General features: G+C 42.1%; 1 protein-coding gene across 1 annotated transcript in view; it reads left to right on the top strand.

The window, feature by feature from the left end:
* The window catches only part of KCNK10 (potassium two pore domain channel subfamily K member 10), a 108,678-nt gene that overhangs the window by 53,563 nt on the left and 34,658 nt on the right, over positions 1 to 20,457 (top strand). The window contains exons 3-4 of the mRNA XM_050953285.1: positions 11,435 to 11,552; positions 14,302 to 14,462. Coding sequence (XP_050809242.1) covers positions 11,435 to 11,552; positions 14,302 to 14,462 — 279 coding nt within the window. The remainder of the gene's footprint in view (positions 1 to 11,434; positions 11,553 to 14,301; positions 14,463 to 20,457) is intronic.

Genomic DNA, 20,457 nt, shown 5'->3' with positions numbered 1-20,457 from the left:
GGGCAATCTGTGTCAATCCGTATGCCTCATCAGAGCCACTTACAATACAGGATGATAGAAAAGTGAGTATGCAGCCTGCAAGGGGATGTGGTGTGTGCTATTATGAAAATGAAACCAAGGAAAGAACTAGGATATTTAACATACCAGCAGAACTGCTAAAAGTGATTGATGACTGTGGTATTGATCTCTTGTGGAAAAAATTGCAATGATGTATGGATGACTAGAAATTGGCCAGACAACTGGATGAAGGAAATCTTTCTGCTCTCATCAAAGAACATGGATATAACAGAGTACCGTACCTTCAGACCATGTCCTTGATATCATACATGAGTAAAGTATTGCTCTGCATAATTCAGGGTGGCATGAAATGAATTATAGAAGCACCACCACCACCACCAGCTGGTTTCAGAGAGGGACAAAACACACATGATTAAATCATGACTATCTGTGTCACGTGCTATGAGTCTTGAATCCAGGCCCAGAGGGTGGCCAAACAAGAGCCTTCCCCTCTGCTTTACCCCACAGCAAGGCCAGATGAGGGAACTGTAGCTAATACCTCACTTCTAGAGGCTACACCTGGCGACTCAGCAGGGTCAGGTGACTAGCAGCAGGCTGCTGATTGGATACCATCATGCACAAAGCTTCCTGTTTTTGTCCCACTGTTTGCCTGAGAAACTAGTTGCTAGGCCTGCTGCTGACTAGACCCCTGAGACCAAATTCCTATCTTCTTGTCTGGTTCCTGCTCTTTGCTCCTGTTACCACAGCTTTATCCTGTACTTGGTTCCTGCTTCCTAATGCTAATTCTAGCAACTGACTCCGGTTTGACCCCTGGTGTTACTTCTGTCTCTGATTGTGGCTTAATCCTTGGCGTGTCTACTGACTCTGACATTGGCACCTACCCCTGGTTTGGCTTCTCACTGTGGCTTCGACTTTTGATGTGACTTCTGACAGTGACCCTGACTCTGTCCCTGTCTCTGACCAGTGGGGCAGAGCAACCTATTATGGGCAGTGACAATCTGTCATATCACTGAAAAATGTAGAGAGTATAATTGCCCCATTAGTTATGTTTCGTTGACTCTTTCAAATCATCTGATCCCTCAGACATGACCATCTCTAGGGGATACTAGCAGATGTGGCGATTCTAAACATTTAATAGAGCTCATCAAAATTCTCTGCTGTCAACAACAGAGTACATTGTGAACAGCAGCAGGTGACAGTGAATGGTTTTGGGCCAGGTGTGGGACAAGGCTGTGCTTTGTACCTAGGCCTTTTCAACACACATGCAGAATTTATCATGTGACAAGCCTTGGAAGGTTTTTATAAAGTGAATGGAGCTGGGGTTTCCTTTGGTGGACACCTCTTAACTGGCCTCAGATTTGCTGAGGATGTGACACTTTTTGCTACAACCATTGATGCAATGCAGTGAATGTTGAAGTCTGTAAAAACAGTTAGTATATGGACTATCCCTGAACGTGGAAAAAAAATGCATGTACATTGACACAATCAATAACAATGGAATGAAAGTAGACATCACAATCAATGGTTAAGCTGTAGGGGAGGTATATGAAGACTAGGGATGGCTTGCCCAGCCATGGCCTCCCTTATGAAAGTATGGAAAAACTGTGACAGCTGGAAATGTATGAAGGTTTGACTGGTGAAAAGCTTCTTCTTTTTCCATAGTGACTTAGGGATGTGAATTCTGGGAAACTAATGCTGCTGAGAAGAGGAAATGTGAAGCCTTTGAGATATGCTGCTGGGGAACTTTTGCATATCTTCTGGATGGGAAAGATGATGAACACTTAGATTAGAAATATTATTGGAGAGACATAGACTCTGCTCTTGGAAATCAACAGACACAAACTTAAGTACTTTGGTCACATGATCAGGCATAGAGATGGAAATAACTTTCTCAAAGTTGTCATGGAATGAATAGTGGTGGATCATCATAGTAGGGGATGACCAGTGAAGAGATGGATAGAAGGTGTGCAGTATATCAGTGGGAGGTCAACTGCAAAGTTATTGATGGATCAAAAAGACTTCTGAAAATTCTTCTATGAGGTCACCAGGATTTAGACATGAATAAATGGACTTTACTTATTCTTTTGCAGGTAAGGAAACTGAAGTCTAGATAGGTTAAATTAGTATCCCAAGCAAAAAACTGCACCCAGTTCTCCTAATGTCCAGCCCTGTGCTCTAAACACTTGATAGTGAATCCTATCTAATATCCATCACCACTCTTAAAATTCATAGGCTATGTGAGAAAAAGCTATTTCAGTTACCCTTCCAGCCATTGCATTCCCATATAATTGTAACATAAGCCAGGTTGCTGAGTGAGGTCACCCCATCACCACCACATCAGCTGTGCCCTTGAACAGCTTTTGCTGTTGTATGTATCTGAATTTCTGTAAAGACACAGCTGTGCCAAATATCTTAGTCCTGAAATGCCTTAGTCCTTGTCTTGAAATGTCTCTTCTGATTTTGGAGAAGTGCTTTGTACTGGTGCCTTATAAGCCAGGAGTAAAAAGCATAATTCCACAAGGACCTGGAGCCAAGATTAGATCTGTGAATAAATGGTAAATATTTTTCTGTAAAATTATGTGTGAATATTTTCAGCTTTGTTGCAGGCATTTTCCTCCCCCTCTAATTTGGCTTTTGAGCACAAGTTTTGATCACATGGAATATTTGCACTGAAAAAAATGAACATTGAAAATTTGAACATCTAAGCCATCTACCAGTCTGAAAGGGCCTATTTTCAAATGAAAAGTCACTGAAGACTGATACCTTTATTTTGTCAACATGGGACCTTTTTTCAAGTCTATAAGAAATTATTAAGAGAAACTCTTTTACTGTATGAGTACTTTCTTTAGAGGTAGAAAATGATTACAAAAAACATAAATGTTTTAAATGGAGTTAAAAGACTTAAATGGCTTGGATTCTGGGTACTTTGGGGACCCACTCTTACTTTGTGGGACACTACAGCAAATGAGATCCATATGAGCTAGAAACCTTAGTTTAAATGGGAATGGGGTGCTGACAGAGCCTTCTTAGTGAGGGGCCAGGACCGGCTCACAACATTTTGGCACCTGAGGCGGGGAACTCAAAAGGTGCTTCCATGCCCCCTCGCTTGGGTCAAAACTTTGAAAGGTCTCAATTCTGCTTTCTTCCTGTTCTACTCCTCTCATGGTACTGCTCTGCTACCTACCCCAATAAAGGAAAACTAACAACTTAAAATGCCTTGTTCAAAAATTTTAAGTAACACTTAATTTTCAAACTCCTGAACAGCAAATGTAACTTTTCTTGTCTGCATAGTAAACACTGGCATTTTTATCTGTTTGAATAATCAAAGTGGTGCTTTCTGTGCCTTCTTCACTGCAAAGATTGCAGACCTGCTGAAGTTCCACAGTCTGGGCCAGCTCATGCTCTATTGAGATGGTTGCAAGGTTGACCGGCTTCTGTGTCATTGTGGAGTGTAGATGTGTTTTTATTAACCTGAGCTTGGAGAAGCTGCGTTCTCCACTGGCAACTGTTACAGGAAGTGTTAGAAGTATGCGCAGAGCAACAAAAACATTTGAAAAGAGGGTGGTCATCTTATTTGTGCACATATATTTCAGAACAGCCTTTGGAGTTGATCCTGCTGAAATGTATCTTGAAAGGGCTTTCAGTTCATCACCTAAATCACTCGCATCAATAGTGCTCATGTCATCATGTGACAACACTGTCTCTAATGCCCTGCATTGCTGGTGTAGGTCTTCTTCAGGTATAGTGAGGAGTTTTGGAATATCATACAACATCCCAAATATACTGCTGTGTTCCTTGAGCTGCATGAAATGTTCTTCAGCAGACTGTATTGCACAGTCTAGCACCTGGTTAAAGAATTCAACTTTGAATTGTTGTTTGGGGTATCTTACAGGATTATCCTGTGCCTCGTAATCAAAATGTCTTCTTCTTCAGTGATTCTTGTATTCTTGAATGGGTGGGAATATAGCTTCAGTGTGAAGTACCTCTGCCAACTTCTGTGCACTCTTCAGAACATTTTGAAATCCCTCATCTGACTGGTAAGATTGTAGGCACGACTTTGCTTTGTCCAGTTGTTCCATTGCTCTAGATATATTAAGGTGAACACCTTGTAGTCTCTTGCTTAGAACATTTATTTCGAACAGTATGTCATGCCACAACACTAAGCCACACAGAAATTTAAAGTTATGTATGTTTCTGGTGATTCCATTTCCCTCTGCCACTGTTCTCCTATGAACAGTTCCTGTCATAGCATTATCCTCCATAATGGCAACTACGGCATCATCTGTCTTCCCAATTTGGTGTTTGATAGGCTTTATCGCCTGCACGTGACTTTCCCATCATGTGGCACTCAGTGATTTTGTTACCCGGGGTTCTTTCAACCCAAAGTTCTTGATAACTTTTAGTCTGTGCGAGGAGGTGTCAGGAAATAAATCAGGGGAGACACAGCTGTCCAGCCGATAGATGGCTGGCACAAACAGGACAACACAAGAGTGCTTTCACTTAAAGCTAAACTTTACTAGTCTCAAGCACTTACACGTGTCCACAACAAGATTAGTAAAACACCCCCAATCCTCAATAATTACCGAAGCTGAGTGTGGATCTCGAGTGGCACAGTGGCAGCCCGACTGCTGGTGGGGAACACATGATGCATCCAGAGGGAGAGACCAGTCCCAAAGAGTCCCCAAATGAGTCCCACTATCTCAAGCTTTTTCCCCTTATTTATACATTAGTAATAGAATGACATGTCTCTTAAAGAAACCTTGTTAAATAAGAATTTCAATGATCAAGCAAGAAGTTCCTTCTGATTATTGATTAACCAGGTGTGGGTTTTTCCAGAGTCTGGAGCCTTGAGACCTCAATAGACATTCCTGAGGGTACATCCTGCTCTTTTAAAATGCATGTATCAGCAACTTCAATACAATTCTTATCAGGAAGAATGCTGGGTCAAGCTGCCCTTGCTGTGACACCCAAAACCCCCTGCTTTGATCAAGCTGAGAGTGCTGAATGGCCAATTTACAGGTTGCTGACTAGGCTGCCTTTAACAATAAGCCATAGTGGTTTCAAGTACTTTACTGGTTTGCCTAAGTCTCCCCGTCCAGTTTCAGTGTCAGAGAGGACAAAAGTCAAACAGAAGATTGTGGCAGATCTGAAGTCAGCAAGATATTACTCTGTTATTCTGGACTGCACACCTGACGTCAGCCATACGGAACAAAATGACTTTAATGGTGCCTTTGGCTCCCTCAAGGATTGAACTCATAATGCCGGGTTTAGAAGGCCAATGCTCAAACCACTGAGCTTTCCCCCCGACCCCCAAGCAGCTCTGTATTTTTCTCTGCATCAACTAATCCATGGCAAATTTTGAAGCAACATCTGGGAGCTGCCAGTAACTGTATGATCTCATTTTGAATTGTTTTTCCAAGGTAGTGGTGTGTGTACATTTCTTGGATGGTGACTCTTCTTAGATGCTTCTGGAGTACAGCATCAAACTCAGCCATCAGCTCCACAATTTTAAGGAAGTTTCCATTGTTTGGCACATACACTTGATCTGAAGTGCCATGCAGTGCTAGGTTTTGGGTAGCAAGCATTATCGCAATGGCAATGAGCCTTTTCAGAACATTTTGCCAGTAAAGAGACTCTAATGCAATCTTCTGTTGATGCTAATCATCTATGGTGGCCTTTAACCTTAGTCTCATCTCAAGCTCTTTCCACGTATGGAATGCTCTCCAGTGATTTGCTGCCTTCTCATGGCATGCCAGATTTCTAGCCAGATTTTTCCAGTCCTTTGTTCCTGTAGAACTCAGTGTGGCTGGAACATTAGACTGGAAGAGTTTGCAACAGAAACAGTATGCAGCATTCTGAGGTTTTGAGTACATAAGCCATGGCCTCTCCACCTTGTCACCATTGAGGATTTCACTGCAGTAATGTTTTGGATGACATCATCTATTTTCATTGTCTTCAGGGAACATGAAGTTTTTCACTTGCTGTGGCCCATGCAGTACAAGGAAGTCCCTGAGGAATTCCATTAGTAATCTCCCTCCAGCCTGACAGTTCACCTTTCAGTACAACCTGTTGTAGTCTCCCCTTTCACCAGTTCCTTATCCACCTTTCAGTTTTCATATTGATCCCCATCTTTTCCAATTTAGCTAATAATTTCCCATGTGGAACCATATCAAATGCCTTACTGAAATGGAGGTAAATTAGATCCACTGCATTTCCTTTGTCTAAAAAATCTGTTACCTTCTCAAAGAAGGAGATCAGGTTGGTTTGGCACGATCTACCTTTTGTAAACCATGTTGTAATTTGTCCCAATTACCATTGACCTCAATGACCTTAACTACTTTCTCCTTCAAAATTTTTTCCAAGACCTTGCATACTACAGATGTCAAACTAACAGGCCTGTAGTTGCCTAGATCACTTTTTTCCCCTTTCTTAAATATAGGAACTATGTTAGCAGTTCTCCAGTCATATGGTACAACCCCTGAGTTTACAGATTCATTAAAAATTCTTGCTAATGGGCCAGTTGCTTTAATATTCTTGGATGAAGATTATCTGGGCCCCCCGATTTAGCCCCATTAAGCTGTTCCAATTTGGCTTCTACCTTGGATGTGGTAATATCTACCTCCATATCCTCATTCCTATTTGTCATCCTACCATTATCCCTAAGCTTCTCATTAGCCTCATTAAAGATTGAGGCAAAGTATTTGTATAGATATTGGGCCATGCTTATATTATCCTTAACCTCCACTCCATCCTCAGTGTTTAGAGGTCCCACTTCTTTCTTTGCTTTCTTCTTATTTATATGGCTATAGAACCTTTTACTATTGATTTGAATTCCCTTTGCAAGGTCCAACTCTACATCAGCCATCTCCTCACCACTCACATCCTCACTGGGGCCAGAAGGCTCACCGTGAACATTTGTGTCTATGTATCTCAGGAGAGCTCCTTCCTGCTTAGATAGAAAAGCTTCCTTTGCTTTCTTTCTTTTTCTGAATGCTGCCCTAGAGGGGCATTTTCTTCTTTCACTCATGACTGCTGTTCTGTGCCAGCTATAATGGCTTTCAAAACTCAATTGAAGGGGACATATAAGCAGGCTGGTAGCAGGGCTTAAATGAGGAAAGATATCAGCGTCTTAAGGGCCTAACTGGCTCCATCTACTTCAGTTGACTGCTTGTTCTCCTCAACAAACCTCCATGCAACAAACCTCGATGCCTACTCTGCCCACATATTTACACCAGCGACACCATCACAGGACCTAACCAGATCAGCCACACCATCAGTGGTTCATTCACCTGCACATCCACCAATGTAATATACGCCATCATATGCCAGCAATGCCCCTCTGCTATGTACATCGACCAAACTGGACAGTCTCTACGGAAAAGGATGAATGGACACAAATCAGACATTAGGAATGGCAATATACAAAAGCCTGTAGGAGAGCACTTCAACCTCCCTGGCCACACTATAGCAGACCTTAAGGTGGCCATCCTGCAGCAAAAAAACTTCAGGACCAGACTTCAAAGAGAAACTGCTGAGTTTCAGTTCATCTGCAAATTTGACACCATCAGCTCAGGATTGAACAAAGACTGTGAATGGCTTGCCAACTATAGAACCAGTTTCTCCTCTCTTGGTTTGCACACCTCAACTGCTAGAACAGGGCCTCATCCTCCCTGATTGAACTGACCTCGTTATCTCTAGCTTGCTTGCTAGCATATATACACCTGCCCCTGGAAATTTCCACTACATGCATCTGAGGAAGTGGGTATTCACCCACGAAAGCTCATGCTCCAAAACATCTGTTAGTCTATAAGGTGCCACAGGATTCTTTGCTGCTTTTACAGATCCAGACTAACACGGCTACCCCTCTGATACTGTTCTCCTCAAGTGGGTTCAGGGAAGCCGTAGGAAACAGGAAGCTCCCTGAGAAGCTGGTGTTAACCAGTCCATGCTCCTAGGGGTGCTAGAGACGTAAATAAGAGGCTCCTCCTCCTTTCTCTCCCTGCAGCTACTGCTGCCTTCTGTTATTCCCTCTCACCTTTCCTCCTGCCTGGCTGTTATATCTCTTGTGCCCTCTTTCCTCCAGCACAGCACTCCACCATCTCTGTGCATCTAGAGCAGAAAGAATACCTATACACCAGCAGCAGACCCAAATTTCAACACTCTGGGTCCTAGTGAAGCCCTCCCACAGTCTGGCACCTGAGGCAGCCGCCTCAGTTTGCCTCATGGTAAGGCCATCCCTGTGAAGGGCTCTTGACTCTGGAGCTTGCTTCCAGAGAAACCTGAGTCTGCAGATCTTCACAGCATATTGCAAAGCCTGCATATGCTTTCACTGAGGGGATGGGGAGAGATTTCTCAGTCCTGGTGGGTTGGGAGAGCTTTATCATCAAAAGTGCCCCTTTTTAAAACCCTGTGTGTCCCTTATCGTCAAGGTTCCTTCCCCACTCTGAACTTTAGCGTACAAATGTGGGGACCTGCATGGACACGTCTAAGCTTAATTACTAGCTTAGATCTGGTAACTCAGCCACCATCCAGAAATTTTAGTGTCTGGATCACTTCTTGTCCCCGCCAAAACCTTCCCCTCCTTGGGCAGCCTGGAGATACTTCACCAGTTCCCTGGTGAACACAGATCCAAACCCCTTGGATCTTAAAACAAGGAGAAATTAACCACCCCCTTCTTTTCCCCCCACCAGTCCCTGTTGAGTCCAGATCCAATCCTCTCGGATCTTAAAACAAGGAAAAATCAATCAGGTTCTTAAAAAGAAAGCTTTTAATTAAAGAAAGAAAGGTAAAAAAATTATTTCTGTAATCAGGATGGAAAAAATACTTCACAGGGTGCTCAGATTCATATAGCCCAGAGAAACCCCTCTAGCCTTAGGTTCAAAGTTACAGCAAGCAGAGGTAAAATCCTCTCAGCAAAAAAGGGACATTTACAAGTTGAGAAAACAAAAATAGAACTAAATCCGCCTTGCCTGGCTGTTACTTACAATTTTGAAACATGAGAGACTGGTTTAGAAAGATTTGGAGAGCCTGGATTGACATCTGGTCCCTCTTAGTCCCAAGAGCGAACAACACCCAAAACAAAGAGCACAAACAAAGACTTCCCTCCACCAAGATTTGAAAGTATCTTGTCCCCTTATTGGTCCTCTGGTCAGGTGTCAGCCCGGTTTACTGAGCTTCTTAACCCTTTACAGGTAAAAGAGGCATTAACCCTTAACTATCTGAGATTTCTCAGTCCTGGTGGGTTGGGAGAGCTTTATCATCAAAAGTGCCCCTTTTTTAAACCCTATGTGTCCCTTATGTATAGAATGTTGTATGTTTCGTGCACCAAGAACATGGATAGTTTCTTGTTTATAAATCAAAAGAGGTCAATCAGGTTTTAAAGATGAAAACAAGTGCAGTTCTGAGATATGATAGCTGGAGGTATGCACTCATGTGAAGAGTCAAAGACTAAGCCTACGGGGCTGTCCTACATCATGGCTTCCAGAGGGGCATTGCAGACAAAATATCAAGCATATAGGTATGGCTGACAGTGTTAAAAGCAGCAGAGAGGTGAAGGAAGATGAGGCTAGACGAAAGTAGCAGAAAAGTCATGGGCATGGTTGGTCACAAACCACGGAATGGCTAGCTGGTTGATGGCAGTGGGCAGTGTTGAAAGCAGGGTGGTTAGAAAGTGGCAATTCAGACGGGGACAGATGAAAGAAGGGGCAATGTTTAGTGAAGATAAAGGCAAAATTATCAGTTGGTGAGAATGTTGACCTTGAGTTGAAGAAGGCTGAACAAGGAGTTGAAGTGGGAGGCCAAGAAGCCTGACAGGTTGCCAACATGGAAGATGAAGTCACCAAAATAAATATCAAAGATTATATTTAGAGGGAGATGCAAATCAGAGGGGAAAGAGATTGGAGAGAGTCATAGTGAGAGTAGATAACAGCAACATGGGGTGGGAAAGGAGAACAGTGTCTAATGGGGCTCCAAAGAGAACAAATGGGAAGAGATAAGAGGAAGGAGGTGAAAATGGCAGGAGGGGGAGAGGAAAAGCTTGATCCCCTCCCTATGATCCAGCTGGGGATGATTCATGATAGCGAGCATTTGAGAAGCAGAGATCGTGGTGTGAAAGCACAGACTGACAGAGTAGGGGGATATAGGTTACTATGTGTCCCAGGCAATGCAGAGTGTGAGAGATGAAGGAGTTGTGAACAGTGGCGATCTCTTCAGAGATGGAACAACCATTCCAGAAAGAGAATGGGAGAGACTGCCAAGAGGCAGAGGTGGGATCTGCCAACGGAGGTGCCAGTGGGGCAGAGGTGGGGTCAGACACAGGTACAAATGGGGCAGGGAGGGAAGGAAGGTTTCAGTTGGGTGGTGTCACTGGATTTGTTAAAAACAAGAAGTACTGGAGTTATAGTTTAAATGTATCAGTCCAGGTATTTCCCTGCTACATGAGCAGACTTCACACCTCAGTAACCCCCAGATGCTAAATGCCCTCTAGAGTTGTGAGTATCCCCTCAGGCTACATGAAATCACATAATTGTACTGATATATAAATATGCAGAGACAACAGTAATCTGAAGGGGGTTTCTGTGTTAACCTCCACTGCAATTATAATCCAATCCCAGTCCTACAGCCAGGCCACTTGCACACTTTTTATTGGCATGGCATGGAGAACGATCCAATGACCATGCATGAAAAGCTCCATACTGCTCGTGTTTATATGCAACATTGCCATCTACAGAATGGGATCATTATATCAGATGGCAGATACCTGTGCTATTAGGACAGGAGGATCTATCACCACTAGTACTGTGAAATCCCAGGGGTCCATGGTGTGTATTATAGTGGCAACTGGGAAGTCCTAGGTGGTCACAGATTTGTTTCAATATATTTTTATGAAGGAGTCCTTTTTGTTTGTTTCAAATTAGGTATTCTGTATTTTATTTAGTATCTGATATTAACAACTTAATGTAATTTATTTAATTGCCCGATAATTAAAACCCCTGACTGACTAGATTCAGTTGACTCAATGAGCATTATTTCTATTTACCACCTTCACTGTCTCATTTAGCATCCATCTCATCCCCGTCCACCATTAGAGAGCCTTTTCCTCTGCAGCTTCTGCCTCTGGAACAGCATTTCTGCATCTCTGCTGTATCAATTCTGCATTTGATTTCAAGCCTCATTGCATTTTTCCTCACTTGTCTGTGCCTCTTCACTTTTTTTCCCCTTTGATATTTATTATTGAACTCTGTAGAATACTTTGGAGGTTCAATTTATATGGAGGATGCTACTATACTTAGAGCATCAATTACAAAATTCAGATCCATGCTTCCCCACTGGTGTATGGAGCTGGGGTTCCTGTCTCTAACTGTACCATATCTGAGAAGGCACTTTGCAGGCTGACTTGTTATCTCTTTCCTTGCAGCATGCCATTGATGCAGATAACGCAGGAGTCAGTCCCATAGGAAACTCTTCTAACAACAGCAGTCACTGGGACCTTGGAAGTGCCTTTTTCTTTGCTGGAACAGTCATCACAACCATAGGTATATTTGTATTTTAAGGGAGATGGTGACATTGAGAAGTGGAGAACAAAATAAGATTCATTAGATCTCAGAGAGACAGGCAAAGCAGCAGAACTGCACTGTTGGGGGTGCTTTGACTGTATCATTATGTGATGTATCTGACACTAAGCTGTGGGGTGCACATCAGGAATTACTTATATAATGAGAGTCCAAGAAAGCAAGACTGAACCGGAAAGCAAGTAATACAGAAATTTTCACAGTTCTGTAACCCTGATACTATTAGTACAGGTGGTTGCCTACTTGGCCATGGCTATGCAAGCCAATTCTGTCTTTGAAGGTCAAGCACAAGAGCCAGATACTTCACATAAAGCTGCAAGAAACTCTGCAGTCGTCACTAATGGAATAACTTTCCTACAAGGGTAATTTCTTCCTAACCACATCAATCAGTGGTTGTTATATGCCCTGAAGCATGAGGGTTTATATCCCTCATTAATTTTTCAAATCCTAGCTATTTTAACCGGGATTATACTCAGTGTCCATATAAATGTCTAATCTTTCTTAAAATCTAAGCTTTTGGCCTCAATAATACCTGGTGGCAATGAGTTCCTCAAGTTAATTATGCATTGTGGAAAAAATAACTTTTTTTTACCAGATTTTAAATAGTTGTTTTTAAATATCACTGAATGTCTTCTTGTTCCTGAATTATGTGAAAAGCTAAATAGGAGTGCCAAATTTACCTTTTCTATGCCACTAATAATCTATGCCACTGTATTAATCTGTCAGGTTCTCTCTTACTTGTATCCTCTTAACTAGCCCCAATCTTTTCAATCTCTCTATTTATGAATGAAATCTTTATCCCTCTAATGAATTTTGTCAGCTTTCTCTGTACTACTCCCTCTGAGGACACTGAATCGATGATCTTTGCCTTTACCAGTAGCTTATATTTCTGTGGAAAGTCAGTAACTGTGGTGTTACTCATATGGATTCATTTTTATATGAAAACATATTTGGAAACTTCATAAATGGCATATTACATTTCATAGCCCTGATTTAGAAAAGCATTTAAGCATATATTTAGGCTCTGTTGACTTCAGTAGGATTTAAGTACATGCTTAAAGTCAAGCATGTACTCAAGTGATCTTCCTGAACAGGGATACATTCCTGAATCAGGCTCTGTTGATTGCATCAATTAGGGTCTTGGTTATTAAAATCAGCACTAGGATTTATCTGTTAGAATGTTGAATCTAGTCTGATTTTTCCTTTATATTTTTAAATGACTCATTTGTAGGTGTGTGCTAATTTTCAGAGTAGTCAAGCAATAAACCACTATAATGAAAGAGTTTTAATGGAGACCCCAAAATAATCTTAACTGTAATGGTGCGGGTGTTACAGTTATAATTCTTGTTTCCTCTCTTTAATGGTAACCCTGCTTCCCAAATAGAGACATAATGGTCACTGAAGTCATATACATTATATAGAGGCACATGGACAATTGGGAAAAAGGAGGTGTCTGTGCAAACTGCAGTGGCTGTAGGTGTTTCACTTGTTTGCACAGAGGCATTATTGTTCCTCCTCCTCTAGGGGAATGCACTCACCGTCAGCCCTGGCTACACTTTTAGAAACGTCACAGCGTGTTCTCTGCACACCCAATGCTCCTGGCACCTTGCAAGGGCTAAGGGGACAAGTCCTTCCCTATGCTTTCCTGGCACTCCTCTCTAGATAGTCCAATACTTCTGCCAGGATTAGCCTTGCACAGCCCCCTTGCACTCTGGCTGCAGTAAGATTGTGGGAACCTTTGGGCAAGGGGCTTCCTGCACTTTACAGCAGTTGACAAGAGAGTTGCTCTCTGTAGAAAACTGTATCCTCAAGGACTCCTACACTGACAATGAAAACCTTATGTCTATGCAAGAATCTCAGACATTTGGACGGAGTTTTGAGGTTTGAAACCAGAACTGAAACCCAAACCAAACTTACTCAAAGGTGTTCAGACTGAACACAGAAGAGGTAACTATGTGTTAATTTGCGTTTGTGCTCTGTTGAGGCAGCTCTGTGAGTTACCTTAACAATGAGCAACATGAAGACATATAGGAGTCTTTATTACCACTTTAACAATGCTATTTAAATGTAAATAATCTCCAGAGGGAATTCTCAAAGAGCTGCTTGTGAGAGCCCATTAAAAATCATGAAAAATAAAACTTAGGATTTTTTATTATTAAATTGAAAAGAAGAATGAACAAAAGGAGTCCTTGAAGCCTCATGTTAGCACAGCAGCAAGGACTGGAAATGGCGATTCCTATAATCTGCGATAAAGAGCCTATGTAATTCCGAGCTGAAAACTGGGAATGAGAATATTCAGGTGAGTCATCCTCCCATCAGGATGCAACTGACAGAGTTCAAATGCAGCAGCAGCATGGAAGAGATAGGCTAGGGCTCTAATCTAAAGGTTTCCTGTAGCGTGTTGTGCAGCTGCCATGCTGAGTAAAAGTAGCCCAGTTACTCAAACAACAGCTTTAATTAGGAAGATGAATTCAGAGAGAAATAGTAGTAACTGAGGGTTACATGTGAATAACTAATGCTGGTTTCCAGTGGGTACCACTAAGAAGGCTGGACTGACTGACTTCTGTTCAACGGGTGTAATGTGGTAGAGAGCATGTAAGGAACCTTCCTCTTCTTGCTCAGAAACCATTTGCAGACTGGGTGTGGCATATAGGTACCTGCACAAGAGGCCATGTCTGAACTGTGAAGTTATGATGATAATTTTTCTCTCCAGGGTATGGGAACATCGCCCCAAGCACTGAAGGAGGCAAAATTTTCTGCATTTTGTATGCCATCTTTGGGATTCCACTCTTTGGCTTCTTGCTGGCTGGAATTGGAGATCAACTAGGAACCATCTTTGGGAAAAGTATCACAAGAGTGGAGAAAGTTTTCCGAGTAAGATCATGGTTAAAAGTCTTTGCTGGTGTGGCCTGACTTGTTTAATCTCAAGTGCTATTAACATTACAGAGGATCTTAGAAAGTTTTGCATGTTGGGCACAAATATCTTTAATTGCATAGCTTGTTTGTGTGATCTGCATTTCCTGCATTGAAAATGAAGACAAAGTGATACAGATTCTGTGGGACCTGGTTTACAGAATAACCCTCAGTTGCATCAGTACTGAAAACAGAAAGATTTGGAAAGCTTGATTTCTGGGGTGAACTATATAGAACTCAGGGAGAGAGGTAGCTGAAAGGTATCTATGTAGAGAATAGAAAACATATGGGGCCAGTTCCATAGTTGCTATAAATTAGCATAGCTCCCCTGGCTGTGATGGAGCCAGTTGAGGATCTGGTCCATAGTTCTCCCCTTCTCTATGGCTTTTATCACATTTGGCTACTACTTATACATTTAATACCAATTTCTAATTATACAAAATGTTCTGAAGCTGAACAGACCAAGTGCAGTGACCCCCAACTTACTATTCCTGATGTGGTTCATTCTGTTGAATTACATCTCCCATGGAAGTACATCAAACACTTCACCTGGGAGTGATATCACAGCGCTGGCTAATGCTGCTTTGCTAACATGGTGGATTCACTTCAAGGATTCCCCTTTTAGATGCAGGACTTCCAGGAATGATGTGACCATATCGTAGTTCCTTGGTATGTGGCATAACTGGAGGTAAGTCTTGTCTGGGGGAATGGGGTAGATGAAGGGTTATCCAGGCTGACTATTTTGATAAGCCTCCATTTCTAAAACATTCCCACAGATACGAGGCAAAAATACTGATTTTGGAACTAAAGTAATTGAGCATTAGACTGGAGTATGAGTAATTTCTCCGATTAAACTACCTGTAAAGAGTCCCTGTCCACACTTTAGGAATATCTTTTGGCCTCCATTTTGAAAAATGACTTGTGATTTTGCATGACTCAATTTTTACATGCCTGACTAGAGACAGTTTGAAAAGGCCTGATTTTCAGAAACTGCTGAGCTTCTACTTTCTGAAAATTTGATCCCTTGAAGATGTCTTAAGTTGGGAACTCAAAAATTAAGGGACCCAAAATTGCTTGTCACTTTAGAAAATTTAAATCATATTTTCTATTGCATAGAATTTACTTCAAATCATTCCTGGGAGAATTCCAGTGTGGTTCTTCCAGGGAGAAATCTTACCAGTGGGTAAGATATGGATTTGGGAATCTGGAAACCTTGGCTTTATTCCCAGCTCTGCCATAGATCTTGGACAGAATCCTTAAACTTTCAGCATCTCAGTTTCTCTCTCTGTAAATATGATAATTATATGTATCCATCTTTTAGAATTACTTTGCGATTTAAAGCTGAATGGAATTGCTGCTACTGCCTTTGAAGTATTGTTCTCACACCCAACCACAGTACCTTTTCCTATTCTTGATTTGATGCCTTTTCTCCTTGTTTCTCTCTCTCCCCAAACCATCCCCCCCCGTTGGTATTTGCACCCTTCTAAAACCTTGCATTGCAGAGCTACACAGATTTAATCTTCATACATTTTTCCCCAAATTCATCATTTCAACTGATTAATCATTTTTGTTGCTTTTGGTCTGACGTCCTTCAAATTTGTCTACACCTGTGTGGTGCTGAGATGGGACAGCTGAGTACAGTGTTCTAAGTGGAGTTGTATAGTTCCCAAACATCCCAATAACATCTAGATAGACTAGCCTGAGGAGTCACCTGACAGCAAAACTGACATTTCATATTACCAGGCATTCTGAAGCTGTAGCCAAAAGAGTGGGCAGAACAGAGATGAGGGAAAATTTAGCTCAGCCTAGAAACTCTTAAAATATTTTTCCCCTCCTTAATGGCAAAGTAACAGTAGATCTCAAATGCTTAACTAACTTAGGGCTTGTATTCCTCCCAGTACACCCCTTGAGTAAATGGGTGGTGCGCTGCTGAGCTCTGTTGGTGATGTGATCCTCTCAACACTGTAGTTGTTACTGCAGTCTAGGGCTACAGTAGCCCTCGGCTCCTTCTGTTCACCATCCTCTTCAAAGAGAAAGGATGGAGGAGCTGTGTATTCATGGATGCATTGGCTCCACCCCTCAGGGCTCCCTCAGCATCCCCCCCTACAATTGTGTGTGTGTGCTAGGATCCCCCCCTACAATTGTGCTCCAGTGTGTGGGAGTGTGCATGGTTTCCCTGAATCCTGCTTCCATTCCCTGTGCAGTGGAACTGCACTGGTTCACCTGGATGTCGGTTGTTTTGTGGCTGTGTAGATTGCTGGGGAGGGTGACAAGATTTACCTGCAGTGCAGAGTTCTTATCATCCAATTCCTTCTCTTAACAATCCTGTTGCTCATTGCAGCATTACCATGAACAGCCACCCCATACCATGTGGCAGGCAGTTCACCTCTGACATCCTGAATATATGTGGAAAGGTAAAAAGAGGCTTCCTTCCCGAGGAGTCACACTAGCACAGTTCAGTTGTCTGACAAGACCTGGGCATCCTCACAAAATCTCATTTAGATCTCAGCATAGATTAGAACCTGAGAACACCACATTTCCCTCACACACTAAACAGCCCATGTGCACTGCACTCAAAATCATTTCAAGAACAGTTCATACTACAGGCTGGGGATGGAGGGAAGAAGAGAGCTGCTCTTATGGAATGTGCACAACGCCTACATTATTGACAGAGCGTTTCGGCAGAGGAGTTGGATGCGTGCCACTCTTCAGCTGGTATTTCAAGAGCAATTTTGGCACTACATCTGAACGTATAAATAGTCACCAAAACAGCCATTCATTTGCTTGCAATGTATAAACTTGTTGATTCCTCTTCAAGGGCCTTAATTATCTTTAACAGCACATTCAGTTTGGGTTTGACAGGGAAGTCACTGAAGGTTAAAAAAAAAAAAAGGGCTAAATTTCCCTCTGCTGTATGGGTGCACTGCTGAGCAGAGGGATATAGGGAGCCTCTTCTCCCCTATACAGGCAGCAAGGCAGGATCTCTCCTTAGTGCTGGAGAGCACTAAGTGGTGGCACCTGGCTGCTAGGCCATTCTCTGCAGCAGGGCTGGCTCCAGGGTTTTTGCAGCCCCAAGCAGTAAAAAGAAAAAAAAAAGGCCGTAATCTGCAGCTCTACTGCCGCCACTTCAGTCTTCGGTGGCAATTCAGCGGCTGGTCCTTCCCTCCGAGAGGGACTGAGGGACCTGCCACCAAATTGCCGCCGAAGACCCGGACGTGCCACCCCTTCCTCTTGGCCGCCCCAAGCAGCTGCTTGCTGGGCTGGTGCCGGCCCTCTTCTGCAGCCTCAGGAGGTGTGGTCTGCTGGAAAAGGGCTGTTTCCAGGCCTACCACCCAACTGGGGTGTATGCTGTAGTCACTAGCATTCTTAAGCAGGGTCACCTGCTGCTGCTTCAAACCAGTATTAAAATGCACCCTGTGTAATCACCTCCCAAGCCCATCTGAGGGAATCCTGGATAAATATGATTTCTAGTAATGAAGGTAATAACAATAATCCTTTTTATCTGACAGTGCTTTCTAGGCACTTCAGAAACTGACTTTGAGTCAAGGTGGCCATAAGCTTAATAAAAACACTCGTACATTCATAAAGCATTCTGTGCACAGCCCAAGGTTGCTTCTGCAATAAACATCAGTGATTTAAGAATCCTTAGCATTAAAACCAAACCATTTTCTTTCAGTTTTTTCCTATATACACACATAGACTATGAGCTACTAAAAGTAGAAGGAAAATTATTCGACCGTTTGCCTTCTACGGAATGTACCCCTTGCCATTATCATAAGGTTAATTTAGGGCAAACTAAATAGTTATATAATTCAGATCTTTAAAGACAGTTTAGAATCAAAGTTGAAAGAAGATCTGATGAGTATATTGGAGTAAACCTACTCTCAGTCTTAAAATTCAGTAAAAGAACATTAACATCCATGAGCTGTGTTATGCCTCTAAGGCAGTGGTTTCTCAATCCTTTTTCATTTGTGGACCTCTAAAATGTTTTGAATGGAGATGTGGACCCCTTTGGAAATCTACTGTCTGCGTAGTTGAATTTTATTCAGTCAGTTTTCAGTCTAAGTCTTTCATGGACACTTTAGACATAGTCTGTGGACCCCCAGGCATCTGCAGAGTCGCAGATCTCAGGTGAATGGCATAGCACTGCATTTGGAGAGGTGCAGTGGTCCACTGCCCCAGATTGAACTCTGGGACATATTACGTATAGGCAAACTGTTCCTGACTGAAGTGGAGGGACTTAACAGATCTAATACATCTGTTATTTGTCCTTCAAGGTTTCAACTTTGATATGCCCTTTTGATCTTCCCTTTTGAAGTCTAACATTGGCCTTAAAGTTCTTTGAAAGTAGCATTCACTATTATTCTCTAAACAATAGTAGGTTTAACACAGGGTTGCTCAAACATCTTGTCTGCACATCCATGAACTTTGGAATAACCCCATGAAAAATACCTCCTAGTAGACAAATAAGAAAAAAATCATACTAAAAACCAGATGAACTCCTTTCTTCTACTGTTTTCTAAACAGATAGCATTTACTTCACTTTCTGTGAACTTGTTTCTTCTTTGTCTTCCTGGGTACATCAGATCTGTTCTTGCTCCACTCTCCCTACCCCCACTGCCTCAGCTTCCCTGTCAGTAGAGATTTGTGGCCACTTTGAACTCATTTTCTATAGTATAACTCTTTAGTACTCTCGAGAGTAGAAAATGAGGTAAAAGTGATTGCTGGAGCAGACACTACTACAGGAAGGCAGCTATTGCAGGGATGAAGCCATTTAAAACCACTGTTATTTTCCCCCTTTTAGTACTTCCCCTCTTCCTTCCACATTTGCCTTTTTACCCGTCCACTTGCTCTTTTTCATTCTCTCATTTGTTTCCTTCTCTTCCTGTTCTCTCCATAACTTCCACTTTAAACTTGTAATATTATTTGAGAATATACTTCTCTAGTAGTATAATGTCATGATCCAGAGACCCTGCTTGTTTCCCAGCAAGCAGGAATTACTCACTGCTTAGACCTCTGTCAGATCCAAACTTGCATCCATTTTCTTTCTCTTGGAGGAGCTGAACCAGGCACACAGATGGGAACATTCTCAAACACAGAAATTCAGATCCAGGTCAGAACTTAGGCATGACAAGGTGTCACTGTGGATTTACACCGATGAGATCAGAAAGTGACCCAGAGTTAATCAAATACAAAGTGGGGAAATCTCAATTCTAACCTTTACTGATACATTCACTAGGAATCACCTAAATGCATCCTTGAATGTCTGAAGCTGGATGTCCTTTTCTCGAGTTTATTTTTCAAAGTAGTAGAAGCTGTGCCCTATGCTTGACACTCACAGTCCAGGATGGACTGAATTAGTGTTTAAATAAGTGGGAAACTTAGCATGTCTACTTCCCAAGTAGATCCTGAAATATAGAAAAAATCAACATTTATCTGTGTCTACATGAAGTTCGATTACATTTATGTTTTGGGCCAGTATCAATGTATATTAAACCACATACTCAAAAATCATCTTAGGATCAAATACTTTCTGCAATCTTCTTTTGAAAACAGTGTTACTCACTGAACTTTCCTGTGAGTAAAAGTTACATCATCTATGTGAATTCAAGAACTGCAACAGCAGGGTGAATCAGAACAATGATCCATCTCTCTAATCCAGTATGCTGTCCCTGATGTTGGCAGATGTGAAGATGTGTCTGGGCAGGTATAAAGTCTGGCATAATGCCCTGAATGTGCAATATTATTCCAGGAGAGTATAAGATTCATAAATTGAGACTTCAGTCTCCTGAGCCATTAGTCTGACACTTTCCATCAACATTTATTTCAGCAAAAGAAAATCATTGACAAAAGTTGGATCAGCCACTATTGAAAAGAACAGGTTAAACCACAGCATTCAATCTCAACATTTTCATTTCTGAAAACTAGTCGTATTAGCAGGATCAGAAAGAGATAC

The sequence above is a fragment of the Gopherus flavomarginatus genome, chromosome 5 (assembly GCF_025201925.1).
Source record: "Gopherus flavomarginatus isolate rGopFla2 chromosome 5, rGopFla2.mat.asm, whole genome shotgun sequence".
NCBI lineage: Eukaryota > Metazoa > Chordata > Testudines > Testudinidae > Gopherus > Gopherus flavomarginatus.
The sequence above is the reverse complement of the archived record's forward strand: the minus strand, read 5'-3'. Positions and strand labels throughout refer to the sequence as shown.